Source organism: Solanum tuberosum, unplaced genomic scaffold, assembly GCF_000226075.1.
Source record: "Solanum tuberosum cultivar DM 1-3 516 R44 unplaced genomic scaffold, SolTub_3.0 scf00106, whole genome shotgun sequence".
NCBI classification, from domain to species: Eukaryota; Viridiplantae; Streptophyta; class Magnoliopsida; order Solanales; family Solanaceae; genus Solanum; species Solanum tuberosum.
The window spans coordinates 264,151-288,306 of NW_006239032.1; the positions used below are offsets into that span (position 1 = coordinate 264,151).

Genomic DNA, 24,156 nt, shown 5'->3' on the forward strand with positions numbered 1-24,156 from the left:
GAGTTTGTATAATTCAAAATTTGTATAACTTTTGTATCATATAATTTGTATAACTGTTTAATGTTCAGATGTTTGTGCTTGTATAAATTCGTTATTCTGAGTTTGTATAATTCAAAATTTGTATAACTTTTGTATAATATAATTTATATAACTGTTTAATGTTCAGATGTTTGTGTTTGTATAAATTAGTTATTTCGAGTTTATACAAAAATAATTCAATTATACAAATGTACCAACTGATTTATACAAACTCACCCGCGAATTATATAAATGAGACGGCTTAAACTGTAGATACAACCCGTAAATATGCAAATTATAACTATGAAACATAGTAATTAAGTTTATTATAGTGATTATTTGTGAAAATTTCCCCTTCTTTTTTCGAAGAAAAATTACCTACTCGGATAAAGATATGTTATATATTTATCAAAAATAAAGAGAGTACCTACTTCAATTCTACCAAGTTTTAGTGTCTTTTTTTTTGTTTAAAAAAAAAGTGTTATATGTTACTTTGTATTTGTTTGCTTGTAACTATATCGGTTTGTTCTGGTATTAATGTGTCAATTCATTTTGTATGTGTTGCATTTGTTTTCTATGATGTATAAGTATAACGAATCAATACAAGCGAATTTGATATACTAATAAACAGTGAATTATTACATTGAACTATTGTTACTAAAGGTGGTCACAGTTTAAATAAAAATTGATCTAAATTGAAAAAAATTGAATCAAATCGCATGTTGTCACATAGTAAATTTCACTCTAATCTTTATCAAAAACATATTCTATTGAAGAAGGAATATTTCATTCTTCCTTTCAAGTTTTCTTTTATCTGATTCAAAATTCATAAAGATGTTTTGGAAAGAATAATTTCAAAATAGATTACATTTTACCTTAAATATAGCATTATGAAAATTAAAGAAAAACTACCTATACGGATTTTATTTTTTTTAGTTGGAACGACTCATATAAAGAGAAATAAAAATGATAGGAGATCTTCTCGCTAGTCTTCACAATAAAATTCAACAATGCTATAAAGAGATTAATGAGGTGGCATGCCTTATCGTTTTTCGATTATTTGATTTAACTAAAATTTTTTTTTTACTGATTTATCAGTATTTGGTTATTGAATTAACCGCTTTTAAATGATTTTGTATGGTTTTCATTGGGCTATTCAATAGATTTTTTTATTTTAGTTAATGATTAAATTGATAATCCAATAGAATTCTACTAAAATTATCATTTTATTCCTTTATCATATAATAGTGGACTTAGTTTTTAAATACAAATTGTATTTTCTTTTGCATTTTATAGTTGTTGAGATAGTGCTACTACATCCAAGTTTGCTACTTAACCACAAAGAAAACAAATTTGTTTTAGCAATAGGTCATTAGAATTTTTTTCCCTGCTTGTAATTTATGTAAGACTTTTATGCCCAAAAGCGTGTATTATATATATGAACAAATGAAAACAAGAAAAAAGCAAAATAAAATAAAATAGCGGAACATATTCTTATCGATTAAATTAAAAACTTACCATTAAGAACCAAAATGCAATCAGCTGAAAATGGATGACAAATATCTTATTGATTTGGTTATCATTTTATCCCGTTTACAAACCGAAAATCATAAACCAAACTAGTAATACATAAACTGAATCAAACCGACCTACAAACAACCCGGAAAGTCATTTTTACCAAACATTACTTTGCGTATTGAATCAATGTGGTTACAAGAATTTACCAAAGAATTTCTTTCACTCTATTTAGACTTTTTAGCATTACATTTTTTTGTGCTACAAATATGCAAAAAGCAACTGATTCCAAGTATCAGGAACTCCAGGCAAACACCAATGTATACAATCTGCAAAATGCAATGGATCTGCTCTTTGCTCATTTGTTAACAATTTGCCTTGCAATTCACCATAAATCGACGTATGTGCATCGATTCTGTACTCAGATAGTTGCGTTACATTTAGTACTGTAACAGGAACTTTCATTCTCCTCATGACACTAGCAACAACATTCATCATCTCTTTATTTGAACCAGTTCCCCAGTGACCCTTCTTCGTTACTGGTCTCGTCTCGTTGAAGCACCTGATCCCATTTACGTTCCCCCATTCTTTATTTCTGATAGCAAAAGGTTGTGTGAGTTTATGTTCTACAGGATTTAACGCGATTTTAATAAGAAATTGACGTGTTTGTTTGTCGTGATGACTTACTTTTGGTGTGAAGGGGACATTGTAGTGAAAAAAACTTTTGTTTTGCTTGGATCAATTGTTGAATCAATCCAATTTGCCCATGTCCTTAATGCTACTCTATAAGAAACTGCTGTTTCTAATTCTTCATAACCTTCTTCTCCGTTTTCGAATTCACCCCATCTGCATTTTTTTAATCAGTTTAAAATTGTAATGTGCATATCAGTCAACTTTTTTCTTATGTATAATATACTCTGTCTGTTTCAATTTATTTGTCTTATTTTTCTTTTTTTAGTCCGTTTTGAAAAGAATGTTCTGACAGCTCCTTAATTCTAATTTTTCACCTGACATGTTTAAGACCACGAGATTAAAGAACTTACAATGCTTTGGTCTTGAGTCCACTCATCCACCAAACATAAGTATTGAAAACAAGGATGTCTGCTCCTAACCAATTTTTGGCACGCTGAGAAATTGAGTCCACTTTGATAATTCTCTGCTTTGGATCACTTTTAATAGGAATATCAGTGTTAGATTCCACTAAGAATGGTGCCCAATAGAACTCAATGGTGGCATCATATTCCTGTTACATCACATTTTTTTCGAACTTCAATCCCGTGTTAATTTGTTTAAGAAAATTCTTGAACAAGACAAGATTTTTATGGTGAATTACCTTAGCTTTGAATACAGAATGAACGCGGCCTCGTTTCATGGATTTCTTGTCTTTTGGGATTACAGATTCAACTAAACAAATAAAAGATATCCATTGATTTCTCTGTAGTGAATCCCCTACAAACATTAGTCTTTTCCCTTGAAGCTTTTGCAGGGCAACTTCAGGATCAAACCTGAATTAATTGTCAAGATGTCATTTTGCAATGTGTTGCGTGGACTTCCAAAAATGCACTACTTTTGAAGGATCTAACATACATCCAGTGGCATTTTTTGAAAAGTTCGAGCAACATAGGACTAATTTTACAAAGAAACAGAGAATTGAAATTTGAGTAACTTGCTAACCTTGGTAACATGCAGTCATCAGGCTTCCATTCCCAGTGAAGATAATATGAATCTTTTCGACCATTCTTAATACAAGAATATTGTTTATCAATATACGGACAAGTCCTGTCTGTGTACAATGGCTTAATCAAAGAATTAAACATCCATTTCCCATGATTGACACTGCATTCATCAGGATCAAAATCAAGAATATCGTCTCCTGGATTGTCTATTGAATCGCTCTCCAATGCTCTATCATCTATTAAGACAAGAAACCAAAAAAAGTTCACAATGACAAAAAAAACAATAGAATTACAACAATTGGGATCGAAATTAATCAACTAGATGGTACACCTGCAGAATTTCTTTTGGGACAATTGAGCTTAAACCTCGAAATAGTTGTGATCCTTTCAGTATACAAGAGAAAAATGAAGGTCAAGAAGGTACAGAGGATGGCTGTGATTATGAGCAAAGAGAGTTTTCTTCTGGTAGATTTTGTCCATCCCATTTTGAGTATGAATTAATTCAATATGGAGAAGCTTAACTGCAAGACGAAGCAAGGTAAACTGATTGGAAGGCTTAAAAGTGACAGAACAACGAGACAATAAGAGAAGCTTTTGGAGGATTTTTTTGTTTAGGTCATAGTATGAGTGAAGTGAAAGTCATGCATGTTTGGTGCAAAATATTGATTTAGCCAAGTTGGGACAGAACCACAACAACATCATAACCAGTGTAATCCCATAAGTGGGGTTAAGGATGATGTGTACGTAGTCCTATTCCTACGTTGTGAAGATAGAGAGACTATTTTCGATAACCATCAGACAAAACCAACAAGAGTAATTAGTAGGTGGGAAAGGTTTTCTGCAGAGATATTTCATCATTCTATATCCATATGTCATGACTTGCATTTGCAGTCACTAAACAGATCATAAGGTATCTTTCTTATACAGCAAGTTCAACATATTAATTGTACCAAAAAAAGGTTCAACATATTATTAGTAATCAAATAAATCAAAGGTATGGGCAAAGCTAGAATTAGAATATTGAGTTTATGAGTTTTATATTCTAGAAAATGTAATGTACTGGAATTTATATTCTATAAAATGTAGTTTACTTGGTTCTAAATAAATTATTTATTTATATATGAAATGGTTTTAAAAAAATATATAAATAGAGAATTTGAACCAAAATTACTAGATTTTGTTGAACCCGTAAGGCTCAAGCAGAATTATAGCTTCGTCCATGTGTATGTATTCAAAGTTTAATTTCTATGCACCAACCACGATAAATGCTATCAGGTGTCCTAATATATATATATATGAAGTTACATAATCTTTTGAGTTTAATCATACGTTCATAACTTCCACTATTGGCCTAGGTAGTATTGATTTCCATCTTTACTTCTTTTGGTCATTATATTGAGAGGTGACAAAATTAGCTTATGAAAATATAATTCGTCCAATCCATTTTGAATAGGTTAGTGACTTGCTCATTTATTAGCTCAATTCATATTGACTCGCTCAAATTTAACTCAATCCGTCCATTTGGCACCTCTAACTAATACTAATAATTATACCTGATGGCTTGTGTTTTGCTAAAGATAAAACTTTATAATAAGGTGACCTTTTCTTTTTGTGTACACTAACCACTCTCTTTATTTTGGTCTGATTAGCCATGATAATTAAATAGACTTCTACTAATTAAACTGCAATTATTATTGAATATTACTAGAACCCAACACTCTGTCTCTGATAAGGACACTATAACCAAAGCAATGATGCCACATCCTAGTTGGTCTAATCTTTTACTCTATCCGTCTCAAAATAAGTGTCACCCTAATTAAAATCACGTTCATTAAAAAATCAATAAATAAAATATATAATTTACTAAACATACCCTTGTTTAATAAATTGTTGGTGAATATATACCATGATAACGCAAGTTACATCAAGAAATAATGTTCACTTTCACCACTAATTCATGCAAAATAATAATAGTATTTTGATATTAAAATGTATTTTGTTTTAATAATAATGTCTTTTGAAAATTGAATACTATTAAGAAGATGGAGTATAGATGTATAGTGAGAAAATATGCTATTTTTGTCTTAAATTTCTATGTTGACACTTCTTTTGAAATGTATTTTATTTACTAAGATGGTTTTTATTTTAAAACGGAAGGGTAAAACTTATAATTTTTTGCATTTTGATATTCTTTATTTTTTATTACGCCCATTTTGGTGATTGATATAGTTGATACAAACAATTGTGAGTCTTTGACAGTGAAAGATAGAGGACGAGTAGCCATAATTAATTTTATATTTTAGAAATCAATTATTATCATCTAAATTAAGAGTTTCATGATATCGTAGATCGTCATTGTCATTAGTTTTTTTTTTCATCTGGTGTTCAGAGCCTATATTGGAGCTCTGATTAAATTTGGATCACGCAGTTTGCAGGGCCCATTTGAGGGTGATGCTCCTAACATGATTTTCTCCAATACCCAAGACTTGAATCTGAAACCTTTGATTAAGGGTGAAACAGTCCATCACCATTGCACCACAACCCAAATTGGTATCACTGTCATTAGTTAATATGTTGTTAAAATTATATTATCTTAATAATTTTTTAATTGGATAATAATTCCTATTATCCTATTCTAATTTGATTTTCTTTTCTTTGCTACTTATAGATATTTGTAGATTTTATTACGACAAGTCTTAAATGTGCTTAGTCTTATGTTACTGCTTGCCCACTAGGGATCATTACTTTATCTAAGTTTTTTTTGAAAAATATTCTTTGAATGGAATTGTTTACTTATAGAAATTAATGTTTTCTAAACTCTAAAAGGGTTACTTTACCAGCTAACTAGCATATCTAATACTTATATAACATATCTAATACGTTTTCATATTTTGGAAATAATGCAATACAACATAATTTCTCATTGATTTATTTCAAAAAATAAAATTTGGTGAAAATTAGTCTTAAATTTAATTTAAATTGAATATTTTAATGTATTCACAAACTAATTAAAATTAATTTCTATGAAGGAATAATTTTCAATTGTATTCATGAATTGAACTTTCAATTTTGAAGTCATATTTAAAATTAAAAGAGGAAGAGACAAATATTTGAGATTAAATTTATATTTTATTTAACTCTCTCTCTCTCTATATATATCTATCTTCAACCAAACAAATTATAAATTTAATTTCAAATATTTCATCTTATCTAAGTACCTTCCAAATAAAATAAATAAAAAATCAATTCAAAAATGAAGTAATCTCTAAATAACTTAATCCGTCAAATCAAAAGACATTAATTATTCAACATGACAGAATATATTCTTTTTAAAAAGTCCTTACCTTTTACAAAGTCTTTATTTTTTGGTCAAACTTAAAATAAATAAAATGTAAATATTAGTACCAACAAAATATTTTTCTTATGAAAGTACTAATTGATAGTATGTCTTATTTAAACATTTCCACGTAGATTCCAGACAATCCAGTCTTGAGATCAATCATTGAACAAATCATTTATAGCGTTTTCATAACCCTCTTGCATTTTCATCTACAGTATCTTTTTTTAGACTCATCAATTTATCCCAAAAAGCCCTTTTCCAAAATTTACAACAAATGGAAATTGAACCAAATTCAATTGACCATTTCAAGCTATATAGCCAATTGGAATTACAGGAGTTCGCCGACAAATTCGTTTTCCGATCAACGGAATCATCCACTGAAGGCTTCTCCGTTAGCCGCTACGATGGGAACATCGAGAAACTCAATGGTGAATTGCAGTTTAATTTTAAAAATTCTGTTTTTGTTTAGTTTCTGAATGTTTAAAAACTTTGTTTGTTTCCAGAATTAGATGATTTAATTTGACCTATGTAAGACATTTGAGGTGTGAATCTAAGAGTGCTCTTTTGCTCATGCATTTTTATTCAGGTGATATGAGCTTTGGAAAACCTTCAAAAGTCTCTACAATTTATGGAGTTGCTGGAACAATTAGGTTGTTGGCAGGTAATAAACTGAAATGAATCTTTATCCTATACTTGCTTGTTAGTGAATCAATGGAATTCCAGTTATTTGAATGCTATGAGTGAGTTTTTAGTTTTTATTTGGTTTTGAGTTGAAGTTAGTTGATACTTGATAGAAATGACTTGGCTTGTAAATTGTGGATGGTGTGAATTTTTGGAGTTTTGCTTTAGTAAACAGTTTTAGAGTTGCAAATATTCAATCTTTCTATTACTTTCAAATTTGATGGAGTGTAAAATAGCTAGAGGCATGTATAGGATAAAACCTGGGATAAATCAGGCTTGGCACGTAGTAGATCGGACTTGAACTAGAATATAAGTTCGGTATAAAACATCCAAGGCCGGTGTAAGTCTGTCTAGCTCCGGAGACACGATACCAGGTACAAGAAACTGTCCGGACCAAGGTCTCTTAAGCAAGTCAGCCGTTATGCGGGATCCCGAGATCCCCACCGGACGTCGTGTATTGGAGATAAATACACAATCAGGAGTTCAAATGAGGGTGAGATTTAGAGAAACAATTAACCTAGGGTTTAGGTATAAATAGTCCTCTTTATCATTGTTGTAACCATCACATACTCACTATTCTACAATTATAACAACAAAATCTCTCTGTATTCAATGCCATTTAGCTTGCATTGTTTTAGGGTTCTGAACTCTCTTTCAGGGCGGCGATGCAGGACCCATATTCAGCATTTCATATTTTGTTACATTTATTATTGATTTATTAATTGTTTACCATTCGATTGTCGGAATCTATTTCATTATATTTTCATTATCAGATCAATTTAATCCTCATGCCTTTGAACCACACTTACAGATTCAACTGTACCTTTTAAGGGTAAATAAAGCAGTAAATATTTTACTTTCAATCAACTACATCTCAATTCCAAATGGTTAGGATCGGTTATGTGAACCCACTATATCTCTCTTCCTTTATCTGGACTTGATACCAAATTTCTTTGCTAAGCTCACTTAGGAAGAGTTCAGTAGATACTTCAATGGAGGTGAAAATTAATGTGCTTGGGCTAATGAGATTTGCTACTTTACATATCAGCAGTTAACTATCCCTAAGAACTTCAAATAACCCAATTTTATTTGTCCTTCTAGTGCAGTAGCAAAAATCCTCACGTGGTATCATATAACATCAACAATTAATAGCATTTCCTTTTCTAAATTAATATTCTTTTGCTAATAATCTATTTACATTCATCAGACAGATACTGATTAATACTTCCTATAAAAATAAAGTAGATGAACACAAAAGTCCTTCGCTATTTTCTGTCCGTTTAAAATTTATCCTCACAAAAGAATAGTGTATTTTGATTAAACTAAGGTTAAAGTATTCATAAATGGTATAACATATCGAACTAACAATAAGTGCTAAAGTTGGTAAAACCTCATAGTGCAAGATGAAGCCAAATCACAATTTGCAAAGGATTTAGCATTTCATGCTTATTCTACTTCAGGTTTATCTCCTAGGTTTTAGTTTCCTTTATTTTCCTCTTAAATGTGTTATGTCTGCATTTATATGAAACTTCTCCCTGTTGTTATTCCTGCCTCTTTTTGGGCTTTAGTTCTTTTATTGGCTGTTTTTTGTTTGACCTATATTCCGAAATCATAGTACTCTTTTGTTGTCAAACACTTTGTAGTCAATAGCTTATACACTTAACCATTGAACAGTTAGGTTTTTGGCAGGTACTTACTCAAATGTATGACTTTATTACTTGGAGAGTTGAACATTATTTTTTTTTACTATGATTCGTAACAAATACTTTTCAACTTAAAAAGATGTGATTTTTAGTACGTTTTTGTAATTTCTTAGAGCATGTTTGGATTGGCTTGTTTTAAGTCAAAATAGCTTTTAGCACTTTTGTACTGTTTGGTTAAGATTAGAAAGTGCTTTTAGACATTTGTTTTTAAGCCAAAAATAGGTTAAAAGTCGTAAGTTAGGATTCCTAACTTATGACTTTTGGTTATAAGCCATAAGCTATAAGTGCATCCAAACAGGCTTTAAGTAAGGTAAAAATCAAAACATTCAATCTGAAATTATGTGTTGACCTTTGTAGTCCAAACTTTGCCATTCTTTTTGTTAGTGATTTTAGTTGCATCATCAGCGTGGTTAAACCAGTGCAATTCTGATGATGAATAAGTTGTGTTAAGAAATGCATTTTTGGCCTAACTCAACTTCAAAAGTTAACTCATGTGAAGATTGTCCAAAGACCATACAAGGAGACAAGCAATGCATCCTTCAGTCAAGGAGGAACAACTTAACAACAATAACATACACATTGTGTCCTACGAGTGGGTCTAGGGAGGATGATGTGTACGCAACCTTCCCTTTACCTTGTAAAGACAAAGATACTGTACTTGCTTGACCCTCGACTCAAGTAAAGCAAAGACCTGCCTATTGGAGTATGGACAACACTACATGAGGGCCCAACATTGGTACATAGAATAACAAGAATGGGTCTGACTCTGATACCATATTTAAAAATGGACATGAGACTTAGCTCAATCCCAAAATCTAGCTCATGAGATGGGGATTGTTCAAAACTATTTAAGGAGACAAACAGTCGATTCCTCAACCACTTTGGGACAACTTAACAAGTTGAAAGTAGCTGATGGATGGGATGATAGTGTAAACTTGTAGATGGTTTGAATACTGATTTTGCTTTAGCAAACAGTTCTAAATGCATGTCAGCATCTAAATATCCTAAATAACTTTGCATAACCCATCTTCTTCTGATTAGGGTGACAATTGGGTTGGTTGGGTCATATTTGGGCGGGTCATAATGGGGCAAGACCCAACGCAACCCATATTTGCTTGGATCAAAACGGGTTGGGTCAAAATGGGTTGGGTGATGGGTTATAGAACGGGTCAAGACCCAACCCAACCCAATTTTACTAAGTTTTAATTGTTTTATTTGTTCTTTTACAATATTTTAGTACTTAATAAAATTATTATTATTTTTATTATGGCTATATACAACATATCAATTTTTTTTTTTTAAATTTAAAATATTTTGACAAGATTTCTCTCAAGTCAGTTTGGGTTACATATCAACCCAATTTTAATGGGTTGAACTAATAAATGGGCAGGTCAATAACCCGCCCAAACTTAAACGGGTTGGGTGGGTTTTGCCACCCCTACTTCTGATGGAGAAACCTATGAAAATCTACACATAGTATCTCATAGCATCACTTGTGTTTCCCTTATAAATGAAGTTTGATTTTTCTGATAAGTCTATTTGGATTCATGGCACATATAGATAAAAAATGAACATAATCTACACATAGTATCTAATAGCATCACTTGTGTTTCCTTTATTAATCAAGTTTGATTTTTCTGATAAGTCTTTTTGGATTCATGGCACACATAGATACAAAATGGAAGTACTAAAAGTCCTTAGCTACTTTCTTTTGTGTAAAATTATCTTCTCCAAAACAGTTGCACATTGAAGTTTAAAATATTCACAAACATGGTCATAAATATATAGTTACTCTATCAAGTGTATATAGTTGGTGAAACAACTTATTGTGAAAGATCAAGCCAATTCACAACTCTTAAAGGATTCCATGTTTCGTGCTTATACTAGTTCAGGTTCATTTCCTAGGTTCCATGTCTCCTTTATTTTTCCCTATCATTTCATGTCTGCGTTGATATGAAACTTCTGCCTTTCTACTGCTTTTTGGGCTTTAATTTCTTTGATTGGCTGTTGTTTTGCCTGACCTATATATCTGAGACTTTAGTACTTCCCTTTGCTGTCAAACCATTTATCATATGTTTGGTTAAGCATGCACAAGCGTTTACAACAATGTGAGGAATTGACATTTGTAAATCTTTCATCAAATCCATATTTATAACTGCATCCATAAAAGTAAGGTTGTTAATCTAGCTGTTTAGGTCTTCCTTAAATGTCAACTTAATTAGACTTAGGTTTTCAATTGTGGGAATGATTAGGAATAGAAAAAGGATATTATCATAATTTAACTCAATTGCTGTCAAGATTTATTACATTCTGTTAATTTCTTCTTTTGTAGGATCACATATATTATTAATAACATCCCGGAAAGAAGTGGGGAACTATCTTGGTTTTCCTATTTTCCGTGTGATGTCCATGAAGTTTCTTTCCTGCAACGAGGCATCAAGGCATCTTACACGTCAAGAAGTATGGTTTTCGTATCATAATAGCTAAACTTAATATACTTCCATTTGAATAACGTTTGTCTTTTACACTTTTCCCTTTTCTCTTTTACTTTTCTTGAGATGGAACAAAAGAGATGAAGCTCTTTGCCCTTTTCTCTTTTATTTTTCTTGTGCTGGCAGAAAAGAGATGAAACTTACTTCATGAATTTGTTGACAATAGTGGAATCAACTCCAGGCTTGTATTATTCCTATGAAACAGATATAACAGTGAAGTATGTTCAAGCTGTGCTATTACACCTATTTTTTGTTCAGTCATTTTCTTGACTTTGCACATTGCCAATTCTTTTAGTTTCAAGAAATCTAATATGTTTATCAGCTTGCAGAGAAGATGCAATTTGGCAAAAGGGTGGATGAGTAAACCAGTTTGGAAACAGGTTTGTCTACTAATTATTTTTGAACTATTCATAACATTATGTTTGTAGAATGTTATATATTATTGCTTCCAACTGGCATGTGAAGACATATTCTGGCGGCTGCAAGTTTTCTGGACCTACTTATGAAGGATTCACACTGATAGGATAACTTGCTTAGTGCATTAAATTGAGTATTAAACCCATTGAAGATAGAAAGGAGAAAGAAGGAAAGTAGACCTCAGTGACCTATTCGACAACTGACACCGCTTGCATGTACACCTCACCTGATATCTTTTACTGTATCAAAAACATTTTATGAAGCACTTGGGAATCCTTTTTCCCTTCATCTGTGTGTATGAAATACAAAACATTACATTCAATTTTGGTTGGAGTTTGTTTTAAGAAAAAAGGCTACTATGATTCACTGTAGCTTTCTTATCTAATCCCAATTGGTTTCGGTTGATATTTGGAGGTTGCTGAAGGTTACTGTTATCACTCCTTAGTCTCCCAGTGGTTAACAGTAGTAGTAGTAGTTACTTGCTGTAGTTATTTCTGTCTAGTTGTTATTTGCAGTTTTCATTCTAGTACTAATTATTTCTCTGTAGTAGTTTGCAGTTTCTTATTCTAGTAATGTTAGGAAGTCATGTCCTAGTTTCTAGAGGTAGTTATTTTATAAGTGTTGTATTTAAATTATCTTTTTGTCTCATGAAGTTTAAGCAGAACTTATTAAGTTTTTGAGAACATCAAACTCAAGAGATTGCAGGTTCTCTCTTAACGAACTAACACCATAGGTCGAAAAAAAAACATCTTTACAGATTCCTTATTTTACTCTACATAAACTCTGATTTTGTCCTGCAATGTCCCCTGTTATGGATCTAGTTATGGGATGTTGCAGGGTAAAATCAAAGCTTATGTAAAGAGAATAAGGAATATGGAAAGAGGTTTTCTTTTTTTGACCTATGGTGCTTGTTCGTTAAGAGAGAATGTGCAATCTCTTGAGTTTGAAGTATACAAAAACTTAATAAGTTTCTGCTTAGATTACTGAGACAAACAAATATAAATACAACACTTATAAGATAACTACCCCTAGAAACTAGGACACGACTTCCTAACATTACTGGAATAAGAAACTGCAAACTACTACAGAGAAATAACTACTACTAAAATAAAAACTGCAAATAACTACTAGTAAGAAATGACAACAACAAGTAACTACTACTACTACTGTTAACCACTGGGAGACTAAGGAGTGATAACAGTTAAGGCTCAGTGAGTTCTATGGGAGAATAAATATTGCAATCAGGCTATTGTATCTGCCGTTTCGTCACCATTGGTTAGCACATATTGATTGAAGTGAGTGATCAAGAACTGCTTAAGATATACTTGATGATGTTAATGTCATTGCCCATATATTTTCATCCTGTTATATCTCTTACTCTTATGAGCCTCTTAAATTTCTGGATGTGACAGCTTTAAGAATTTTCGGCATAACTTCTGGATGTGATAGCTTTATGAGTTTTAGGCTGTGCCATAAACAATTACTCGTAAGCAAAGATTCACATTTAATTTCTGTTGGAGTAAAATCTGTTGAGTGCCACCTTATCAGATCAAGTTGTCTTCCGTGATTGCGACGGAAGTCAAAATCTTTTTGCCAAAAATACTCTATCCTCTGATCAAGCTTTGTCTCATGAAGATCTGTTACTTATTGTGGTCACAATACCAACTGAAGACATCTTTTTGCATGTGATCTGACATGATACTAGCCTACAGCTATGCCAAAAGCTGAATTGGGTTCCCCATATTTGACCACTCTACCACATTTAGTTTCCATATCATGCTGGATTAGTTTCACCTCTCAAATTGATGTAGATGTGAGAGTGGGACTAAATGTTGAAGTATTATATTAACTACTCTGCCAGGTGTTTTGCTTCTCTACAAAGGCTTTCCTGATACATTGTTCCTGATGGATGATAAATACCAGATAGGTTTAGACATTTTTTTGGCATCATCCCCGTCAACAACTATGTTCCTATCACCTTTATGCACCGACATCATAATGTTTTTCATTAGTATATCGTATTTGTGTAAAGTTGTTTCTTCTTTAATATTTTGGTTTTGGCTTAATTTCAGGCTGATCCGCGGTTTGTTTGGAATAAAAATCTGTTGGAGGAACTGATTGAAAATAAGGTTTGTTAAAGATATTCTTAGTTTGATAGTTACATTTCTTCTGAACAATAAGTTCCTTTTTATGTTACAAATTAAATATTTCTGTTGATTGTCAATGAGATTATTAAAAATCAGGTGCATTTGACCCTGGTATGTAGCTTGTCTAATATGTCTTTCATTTTTCTGTTGGTGCAGCTTGATGGATTCATCGTTCCTCTGTTGCAAGGAAATATCCTGAAGTTCTTGTCCCTACTCCCATGTCTCCCTCTCTTTCCCTCCGCCCTTTCCTCCCTCCCTAAGGATATGAAATTCATAAATGCCAAACTACGTGTGCTTTTCTCGGAAGTACAAATACTTTTTCCTTAACCAGGACCTAAGCTTCCAGACTGGACATCTTAAACTCAAAGATTCACCAGCTACCATAGCATTGATTTCAAGGAGATGCACACGGCGCTTGGGTACATAATCTGTTATCCTCCAAAGCATGTGACATTGATTTTACCTCCAGCACAAATTTGTTTTCTAAGTTAATCTTATTGCATTAAGCATGTGACATTGATTTTTGGAATCAAACCCAAATTTGTTTTCTAAGTTAATATTATTGTGTTTAATATAGGAACACGAATGTGGAGAAGAGGGGCTAATCTAGAAGGAGATGCTGCTAATTTTATTGAAACTGAGCAGTTGCTGGAGTTTGAAGGTTTCAGGTCTTCTTTTTTGCAAGTAGGTTTTTAGAAGCATGATTTTTCAGTTAAATTGCATCTCTATGGCTTTCACACATTTAATTTGGCAAATAAGGATTTATTGATGTTTTTTCCATGTCTAAATGAGTGTTATAGCTGCTTTTTGGTAGTTCAGCAGTGTGACTAAAGTAACTAGTTGTTTTCTTTTGTGTAACTGCCCCCCCTCTCTCTCTCTCTTTAGCCAGTTCTGTCTCTTATATATCTGCCCTCTCTCTCTCTCTCTTTAGCCAGTTCTGTCTCTTATATATCTGCACTCTCTCTCTCTCTCTTTAGCTAGTTCTCTCCCTTATGTATTTGCCCTCTCTCTCTCTCTTTAGCCAGTTCTCTCTCTTATATATCTGCCCTCTCTCTCTCTTTAGCCAGTTATCTCTCTTTCTTATATATATATATATATCTTAAATGCATGAAAGAACATTAGTCCTATTTATTCTCATCTGATAATATTCATGTTCTCTTTAAGTTTCCTCTTTCCATTGTTGGAGGAATTGTGTATGTTTGAGATGTCACTTTGCGCTAACAAAGAACAGAGGGAACTTTGACAATTTCAATGATCTAAGCATCAAGAAACCATCTCTTTCTGCATTTCAGATTCGAGGTTCAATTCCACTCCTGTGGGAGCAAATTGTTGATTTGAGCTATAAACCACGGCTTAATATTATCGATCACGAGGAAACAGTATGTACTTATCCTAATTATTTTTATTTAAAATCTTTTCTGTATGAATTATGAGAAATTGCCTTCCGTTGTTCAGCCAAAAGTCGTGGAGCGCCATTTTCATGATCTCTTGCAAAGATATGGGCATGTCATTGCAGTTGACCTGACAAACAAGGTACATAGCTTTTCTGCTGATACTTAGTTCTTTGAGTTGATTTGATATTTATAATGTGGACGTTTATTTTGCAGCATCAACTGTGGAGAATGTTTTAAAGTATACGTGTCTCCGTGCTCAACTATACATGTATCCGTGTTTATTGACCTTTTTGAATATATCAGGAAAACTAAGATTTTTTTTGTCTCTTTTCTAATCCATTACTATAATCTTAAGCATTATGTTATGGTCCAAGATATCTCAAAATCATTATGAATGATGAGATTTGTGTCAAAACAGTAACTATTATTTCATTTCTTAATAGTCAGAGCGGTCATATTTCATAGTAGTCTGTTTCTTATGAGACCACTTATCAATTTTTGTTTACTGCTACAGGAGCTAGTTCTGATAATAACTTTTTCACATTTAGAAATGTGTTGACTATTTTCGTTATCTCCTTTTGCAGCAAGGTGATGAGGGTCTATTAAGTGCAGCTTATGCAGCAGAAATCCAAAAGCTGTCAAGTGTGAGGTGACAGACTCTCTTAAACCTTTCTCTATCTGAGGCTGTAGAATCATTTCCATCTCATGGTTCCATAGTGACTGCAGTTAGAAGGTAGAGAGAGAACTTGAGAGTTTAATAGTTGGCCGACGCTTAATTCTATGATATTTGCCATCACATGTCTGAAGTTAGAAGATTGAGAGAAAGGTGGTAACTAAAGAGTTGGCCAATATCTTCTGATATGGCAGTCATCGTCAAAGTCAGTAGACATCTGGTTGAAAGATTGTCCCATCTCTCATTCTGAATAAAGGATAGGATTCGAATAGTATGAATAGTTTCTACAGTTAGCGATAATGTGTGTTGTGTTATATAGTTATTTAGTCTTTTTCCAATCAATAATTCAGCAATTTTATTCCTACTGCACTGCATTGAATAACTGAGGTGTTGCCAACTTAAATTCAAGACTAATTTCATGATTCTGTTTGCATTGTTTTAGATATGTGTCGTTTGACTTTCATCACTGTTGTGGGGGATCAAACTTTGACAACATACAACTTCTATATGATCAGATCGCAGAGGATTTTGAAAAAAATGGGTAAGAATTAAACTAAACCAACAGTGGCATTGCTTGCCAGGAAAAGACTCTTCAATTTGAGAATGTTTAATCTCCATAATACTGTTTTTTCTTGCTAAAATTCACTAATCCAGCTGAGCAGATACTTTCTCATAGACACAGAAGAGAAGATTATATTAGAGCAGAGAGGAGTTATTAGATCCAACTGCATTGACTGCCTAGATCGAACAAATGTTACTCAGGTTGGAGGAACCACATCTATTCTTTATTCGATGAACGAGTCCTTGAAATCCTTCAAACACACATAATATTGTTTATTTTATATGATGATTCCGCTTGTACTTTCCCTTTATAATCTGCTGTTATCTTGTGCAGAGCTACCTGGCTCGGAGGTCTTTGGATTCTCAACTCCAAAGACTTGGTGCACTTTCTTCAAATGAGTGCATTTCTATGTTCACTGAAGATTTTGAAATCTTTAAGACTAGTATGGACTCTGTAACATTTGTGGTCCAATAAATGCATACTTGCAATCTTTGTCTATTTAGACTTCATACTCCTAATAATATTGCAGTGTGGGTGGAGCAAGGTGATGAAATCAGCCTGGAATATTCTGGAACACATGCTCTAAAACGGGACCTTGTCAGGTAATGGACGAAATATTTTGGGTTAAAAAAATCAATGCAAAAGCATCATTTTTCTACCTTAAATTTACTTTGAAAAATGTACCAGATATGGAAAACAGACTATGACAGGACTTATAAAAGATGGGATGAGTGCCATTTCAAGATATTTCTTGAACAATTTTCAGGATGGAATTCGCCAGGCATGCTGCAGACATTATCTTACTATGAAATGATCCTCTCTTATTTATTCTCTTTTCATTGCAAGTGAATCTCCATATACTTCCATGCACTTGCAGGATGCAGCGGACCTTATAAGTGGTCGCTACAGTGTTAACAGGGACAGCCCCTCTCCGTTCCAGAATAATGGATTCGACTCACTCAGTGTAAGCAATGACTGTCTTTAAATAAATAACCTATATTATAGGCGGGCTTCTTCATCCTGTAGAATCATGAATCTTACCAATCTGTTTTCATAAAGTTAAATCTCTATGACAGTATAGCTGCTTTTACACACTAGTGTTGGTGTGTGGTGCAAACTTGTTAAAGCAATTGACCAGAAAATGAGTATCAATGACCAGATTATAATGAAAAAGCATAAACCCATACCAAGTGGTTACTTGTCTTAATAACTACTGAATTGTTGCAGTAATTTAGCCTGGTCATATTACCTATTTCCTTTTGTAACACATTGTTGGACTGATTATTGATCATATGAACAAATCATTGCAGTATCTACCAGTAGCATCAGCACTTTTAATTGGAGGATTGACCGTGACCACCATCACGATTAACCAAGGTATCATTTTCTACTTCCATTTTTTAATAGAACTGAATGAGATTGTCAGTATGCAGAGTATTTGCCAAAGTCTTATCTTATAGTTTCATTTCTCAAGATTTTAATTTAGCATAATCTACTTTCGGTAGCTGGACGAAATACAAATACCATTCTGTCCTCTGCACTGTGTGCTGGTGTAATTGCTGGAGTTATGGCACTAGTCAAATCAAATGGAAGGCAAATCTGCTCAAGACCTCGATTGTGTGGACTGCTGTAAGTCTGAGCATCATATCATAGTAGATATCCAGAACCATGAGGCATTTTTGCTTCGTGAACCTGACTGCTATTGAACCCCTGAATTAAGCCAAGCCATAAAAAAATTCGGGAACTAGGACTCCCGGGACAATGGAAGGAGCAGCAGGCATTGTTGTGTTATAACCAAATGTCAGAAAACCTTATAGTAAAGGGAAACATGACTGATTATATATATTTTACTTGTATCAAATTTGATTCACCCCAACTTGTTTGGGACTGAGGTAAAAACTGACTTAAATAAGGCTATAATTAAGTTCATATCCCAATAATGTTTACATCCTGATTGAGGGGAATTGATGATTGTAGATTTTCATCTAGTCAAAACATTTGTTGCAAAGTATGAATATCCAGACATGGCATACAATTAGCAGTAATGTCAAGTGTCTTTTTTTCTCGATATTAGTACTTTTTAAATAAATAAAAAACATATGCTGCGTCATGGAAATAAATATTTCTATTTTTCCGAATCTTTTGAGAAGAAAATATTGCATAGTGAAAATAAAATTTCACGGGGCCTTGTGTGTTATATAAGCCTGCTAGATTTTGCTTGTATATGTTATTATTAAGTGAGAACTGATGAGTATTAGCTTATTGATTGGATTATGGAGAGCCTCAAAGGGAACCGAAAATAAATAGTGGTATAAATCGTTTCATTATGGATAAAATGAGCATTATCAAGTTAAATTGTTACAAATATTAAAAAAATATCATTCTTTCTGGTACTGATTTAAAAAAATCTGTCATATAAATTGAGACAAAATATCACACTATTAAGAGTGATAAAAAGGTCAAAAATCATTGCTTAGGTAATTTTGTATATTCTGCTTTACACTTTAGCCTGAATGCTTTACATCAAAACTTAACATTCATGTCCATACCTATGCACATCAAAACTTTTAACAGATTGTTTGAATGATTTATATATTATTTCATAAATTCTCTTTATTTGTCTCTGAATATTGTAATATGAATACGAGCTAATTGGTGTGAGTTTTTCAAAATCTCAAATAAGAAAATTCATATAAAATCAGAAAGATAACTGTAGATAGCGGCTTACATAGCCAAATCGATACGTAATAATGAACAAGTTCACATATAACAATGTTCACTTTATTCTAAGACTTATTTATAATAATAATGGAAATTAAAAGAGATTAAACATCCTCAAGTTTGTTCCCTTTTTTCAGCACAAGTACTCTAATGTGCACTGAATTCAGCAGAACAATTTCCAGAGAATAGGAAGATGGTCGAAGCATTACAGACGACTCTGTGGCCTCAATGGTGCTGGCTTGAAGCTAGGAAGACCTGTAATTTCTCTACCTGTTACTAGGGTGTTGATATCATAGGTACCCTCGAACGTATAGATGGGCTCCAAGTCACAGAATGCCTACAGATATGGAGAAACGAGACCACAATAAGTAAGCTGCTGCTGAAATGAGATCTACACAACTATACAAGTAAAAAAGAAATATGAAAATAAAGTATCCTGTGGTTTTCATCCACAAACCTTTGCAACTAGGAAATCCGCCAAGATACCATTACCACCAAGTAATTCTCGTCCAAGAGAAACGGTCTCTCTAGCCCTCAAGGTATTCCATGACTAGAAACAAACGATTTGTTAATAAGTGCAAACGATCAATCCATAACCACTTTAAAAATCTGCAGAATAACGTCTTATACCTTCCCCAAGCTAGCCTGACCAGGAGTCATTTTACCACTCTCGTACAACTTGCAAAGGCGCCATCCAACAAGAAGCATAGCCTGAATGTTTCCCAACATCTGAACCAGCTTCTGTTGATTTAGCTGGAAAGCAGCCAATGGAGCTCCGAATTGCTTCCTCTCTTTTAAATACCTTGAAGTTAGAAAATAATTTAGCCCATAGAAATGTTGAACTAGGCAACACTATATAAAAGCATTGAACGAAATATTGAGGGGTACAACAGAATGCTAACGGAAGTTCTTCTAACCCGCTTCATGGTAAAGATATTCTAAATAGTAGCTACTAACTTCTAGGACCACTTTATATTCAATTACTTATTTCTTGAGAGAATCAATGAACTATAATCTCTTATAGATTGACTGTTCTATTATACAAAAAAAGAGAAGCCTGGTTCACTAAGCTCCTGCTATGCACGGGGTCCGGAGAAGGGCCAACCACAAAGGTCTATTTTATGCAGCCTTACCCTGCATTTCTGTGAAGTAAATAAATTTCATGACAGATTATATGTTGACTGATGAGACATGAAAGATGCAACAACTATGCTTCAATTCCTAACCTAGTTCTTTTCCTCAAATCCTTATCAAAAGGACATCATAGACAATAGCAATCTCAAAAATGAACTTCCCCTATTTTACCCAGCAGGAGTTAACTTGAAGTCATTTAAACCAAAGTGCATGCAGTAAAATAATTAACTATCGTTGGGGCCAAATAAAACAAGTGATCTAATTTAAACTACTACCTGTGACACATATCATATACACCCATTGCAATGCCTATAGGCAGCCATGCAACCATGACACGTGATACAGCAAGCACCTATTCAAGGAACAAAGTATAGACTGTCAAGACAATTTCAGCTACTTCACGTAGCAAAATATTGACAATAACGTAAAAAGGACAGAATTTTAAATGAAAGAACTTTAAGAAAGTTGAATGGTAAAGATGCATGCTTGGATTATTGGGAATAAAGATAGGAAATTGTTATAATGAGAACAATGGCTTTATCAATTAGTATGACAATTGAACTGCAAGAAAAAATGCATTAGTAAACTAAAGATAGTGATCAGAGGAGTTTAAAAATTAATCCATTTTTCCTCCTTTTTTGTGGATAGCTATGTATTTTTCCAAAATGAATCTTCTTTTTTCTTGTTTAGGGGGTTGGTGCATTTGGTGGAGGATGGGTATATTTTCAAGAATATAAATAACTTTATTAGCATCACTACAAGTACACATTAATTCATTCTCTTAAGGTTTAAGATCTAAATTCACATGGTAAGTATGTGATTATTGTTCCCTTGTCGGACCAACCATTAGTGAGAAACCTTTTAGTATATAAACTAACAATAACTTCAGGATGGTGCTTCTGCTCAAGCTTTATTAGTAAACAAGCATATGCGCACATTTTGCATCATCAACCTCAATTGAGCATCACAGCCATACCTTACTTGTATCCTTGAAAGAATTGACACCTGGTAGTCTATCCTCATCAGGAACAAACACTTTCTTAAAGAGGATATCTCCATTTTGAACCATCCGCAGCCCAATTTTGTTTTCTATTTTAGTAGATTGCAAGCCTGGAGCATCCTTCTGTACAATGAAACTGAGACAAACACAATAACCGATTTTGAGACAAAAATTAGAAGTTCAGGGCAGAGGGACATATAGAATGTATATTTCAGTGAGAGGGGGGTATGAGCAAAGTGACCTCCTACAAAACTCAGTATTATAGTTATACTTCTAGAATACCGAGTATAGGAACAAGTAACAACCAAATTGTTCTACAAGAAGTTAAAAGAAATATAACTACCAGCATTTATCCTAAACTAAACCCAAGTCTCAAGATGGTGAAAGCTAGTAACCACTGAATTTTTTATCACAAGACACTTTCAGAATGGTTTCAAGACATGCTTGCAATAAGTGAAAGATGTGGTGGACTTGATTATCTAGAAAGCATACTGTTACTTACCCATTTATTTGGTTTGTGGCTGTGTTTCTAGCAAATATAACCAACACATCTGCAAAAGTGCTGTTTCCTATCCACCGTTTTTGCCCTTCAAGGATCCAGCCTCCTTCAACCTAACCATTAGAGATTGCAAAAGAAAGGGAAGGGGCACATATTAAGCAGCCTTTTACCCTAAAAAGAACAAAATAATGATGAACGGTATATACATTAATAACCAGGATTAAATTTTAGATTCTAGACCTTTGTGGCAGTGGTCCTCAAAGCACTTGCATCGCTTCCATAGTCTGGCTCAGTTAGACCCTAATTCCCAAAAGATTAAAGATTATAACTACTTATCTATAGAAGAACAGATGCTAATGCAAAGTCAACAACTAACCAAGCATCTTACCCAACAAGATATACTGCTAAGATCAGCCAGAGATGGCAAGTATTTTTGCCTTTGCATTTCTGATCCCAATAGTCCTATTGTTGAAAGAAAATCAATGTATAAGAAGTTGTCTATCGTTATTTAAGACGATTATGTCTGAAATTCCCAAAGCTCCAAATAAATAAAAATGGTGCAGACAGAAACTTCGGATAATAAAACTGATTTACCAATAGTGAGCATTGCCAAAGATGAATGCACCAAAATGAATGTAGAGCAGCTTGCATCAACTCTGGCAATTTCTGCTAGGGCAATGGCACTTCCAGTTACTGATAAACCTGGGCAACCATACCCCTGAACCAGAAAGTAAATACATGCGTTATAGAAATTGAGAAGGATTCATTAACTGTAAATCTGCCAATTCCTACTGCTATATAAAAACACCTTTATAGTGCCACCAGATATGTGCAAAGCACCAAGTTTCGGAATGACTTCAAACGGAAACTCTGCTTTCTCCCAGTACTGCACAATCAAATCAAGAAAGGGATAAGTATCCAATGCTCAACCTTTTACTTGGAAATTCGAGTTCATTGGGAGAATTATGAGTATGTCTTTGTTTTTTATTAACTAAATTTTCAACTAAATATTTTACACATACAGGAAATACAGAGAACTGCGGAATACTGATACCTTTGTCATTATAGGAGCAATTTCTTTTTCCATGCACTCTCTCACTTTCAGTCTGATGGCTTTCTCTTCAGAAGTCAAGAGATCATCAAGCTGATAATAGTCCGAAGCTGTAAAGTTTACATCCCAGTTAGTGAAACCCCTAGCATTGTGACCACAAAAATGATCTTTTCAAATGTTACCAAGAGCTGATCAGCTCGAATATCAAACTACCCCGTAACAAAGATAACTCAGTCCTTAAAGGAAGAGATCAACACAAATTTTTCATCCAACTCTTTCTTCAAATAACGAACGGTATAAATACACAAATAAGTAGAGTAAAAATCAATCTTACTGCATTTAGGAAAGACGGACGCTGGTGTTGCTTGAGGAAATGCAACAGAAACATCCAAAGCTGGTAGATCAAAATAGGAACTTTTCGCCTCTATAGACATTTCCTCTGCATTACGTTTAAAAAAACCAGTCCTTAATCAAATGAATCACAGAGAGAGTCCAAAGCAGCAAGTAACTAAAACATGTTCAAATTAAATAGCAAAATACAAAAAAAATTACTTAATCAACATCACAAGTACTAATTTAGGTTCAAATTTGACAGCTAATTGCAAATATCTAAGCTTTTTCCACCATCAAAGATTCTAAAGTGTAAAGCAAAGAAATGAACACTGACTATTACAGATATCTAAGCTGTAACCGATCTTTTTAAAGAAAATTGTACCTCTTTGCTCTGCAATTCAAAAACTTATACATATGAAAAAACCCCATTTCCAAAATCACATTTTTTTCTCCGTTATATAACCTTACCAAATTTTGAAAAAGAAATAATCAAACAATTCCGGTTACCAAATCCCAATTATCAAAAAATAAAAACGTAAAAAATGAAGCGATCAATTTTCTCTGAAAAAAATGAAAGGAAAAAAGAAGGGACCTTGAATTTTAGTTGCTGGAACTTTCATGGTTGAAAAAAGGAAGAATTCTGTCGACTCTTCAACTGAGAGAAGAAGAAGAAGAAACTGTTACGATTCTCAAAATGATGAAGATGAAGAAAGAAAAATAAAATGAAGGATATAAATTTGGCACGGAAATCAAGGTTTGTACCCAAGATATTGATTGAGTATTTCATTTGATCATCCACG

The 24,156-nt window shown here is 33.2% G+C and overlaps 3 protein-coding genes across 3 annotated transcripts; 1 reads left to right on the forward strand and 2 right to left on the reverse strand.

The window, feature by feature from the left end:
- Positions 1 to 1,583: 1,583 nt before the first annotated feature.
- LOC102582870 (protein trichome birefringence-like 3) lies at positions 1,584 to 3,765 on the reverse strand. The gene is made up of 6 exons (XM_006349471.2): positions 3,541 to 3,765; positions 3,208 to 3,445; positions 2,867 to 3,038; positions 2,577 to 2,776; positions 2,221 to 2,379; positions 1,584 to 2,128 (listed from the first exon to the last, which is right to left on the reverse strand). Exons 1-6 carry the CDS (start codon positions 3,692 to 3,694, stop codon positions 1,795 to 1,797), a joined length of 1,257 nt encoding a protein of 418 aa, XP_006349533.1. The 5' UTR covers positions 3,695 to 3,765; the 3' UTR covers positions 1,584 to 1,794.
- Positions 3,766 to 6,687: 2,922 nt separating this feature from the next.
- Positions 6,688 to 18,656, forward strand: LOC102581090 (phosphoinositide phosphatase SAC8). Its single transcript, XM_006349385.2, has 20 exons — positions 6,688 to 6,977; positions 7,136 to 7,210; positions 11,266 to 11,393; positions 11,552 to 11,643; positions 11,748 to 11,805; positions 13,915 to 13,971; positions 14,146 to 14,179; positions 14,328 to 14,408; positions 14,567 to 14,673; positions 15,282 to 15,368; positions 15,445 to 15,522; positions 15,968 to 16,032; positions 16,499 to 16,597; positions 16,719 to 16,818; positions 16,952 to 17,060; positions 17,148 to 17,220; positions 17,306 to 17,399; positions 17,496 to 17,582; positions 17,929 to 17,995; positions 18,124 to 18,656. The coding sequence occupies exons 1-20, from the start codon at positions 6,824 to 6,826 to the stop codon at positions 18,249 to 18,251; spliced, it is 1,773 nt and encodes a 590-aa protein (XP_006349447.1). The 5' UTR covers positions 6,688 to 6,823; the 3' UTR covers positions 18,252 to 18,656.
- Positions 18,657 to 19,280: 624 nt separating this feature from the next.
- On the reverse strand, positions 19,281 to 24,068 carry LOC102581426 (acyl-coenzyme A oxidase 4, peroxisomal). Its single transcript, XM_006349386.2, has 13 exons — positions 23,949 to 24,068; positions 23,358 to 23,462; positions 23,027 to 23,133; positions 22,781 to 22,858; positions 22,567 to 22,690; positions 22,361 to 22,434; positions 22,213 to 22,272; positions 21,976 to 22,085; positions 21,450 to 21,609; positions 20,749 to 20,825; positions 19,970 to 20,141; positions 19,797 to 19,889; positions 19,281 to 19,676 (listed from the first exon to the last, which is right to left on the reverse strand). The coding sequence occupies exons 1-13, from the start codon at positions 23,974 to 23,976 to the stop codon at positions 19,545 to 19,547; spliced, it is 1,320 nt and encodes a 439-aa protein (XP_006349448.1). The 5' UTR covers positions 23,977 to 24,068; the 3' UTR covers positions 19,281 to 19,544.
- Between the last annotated feature and the right edge of the window lie 88 nt (positions 24,069 to 24,156).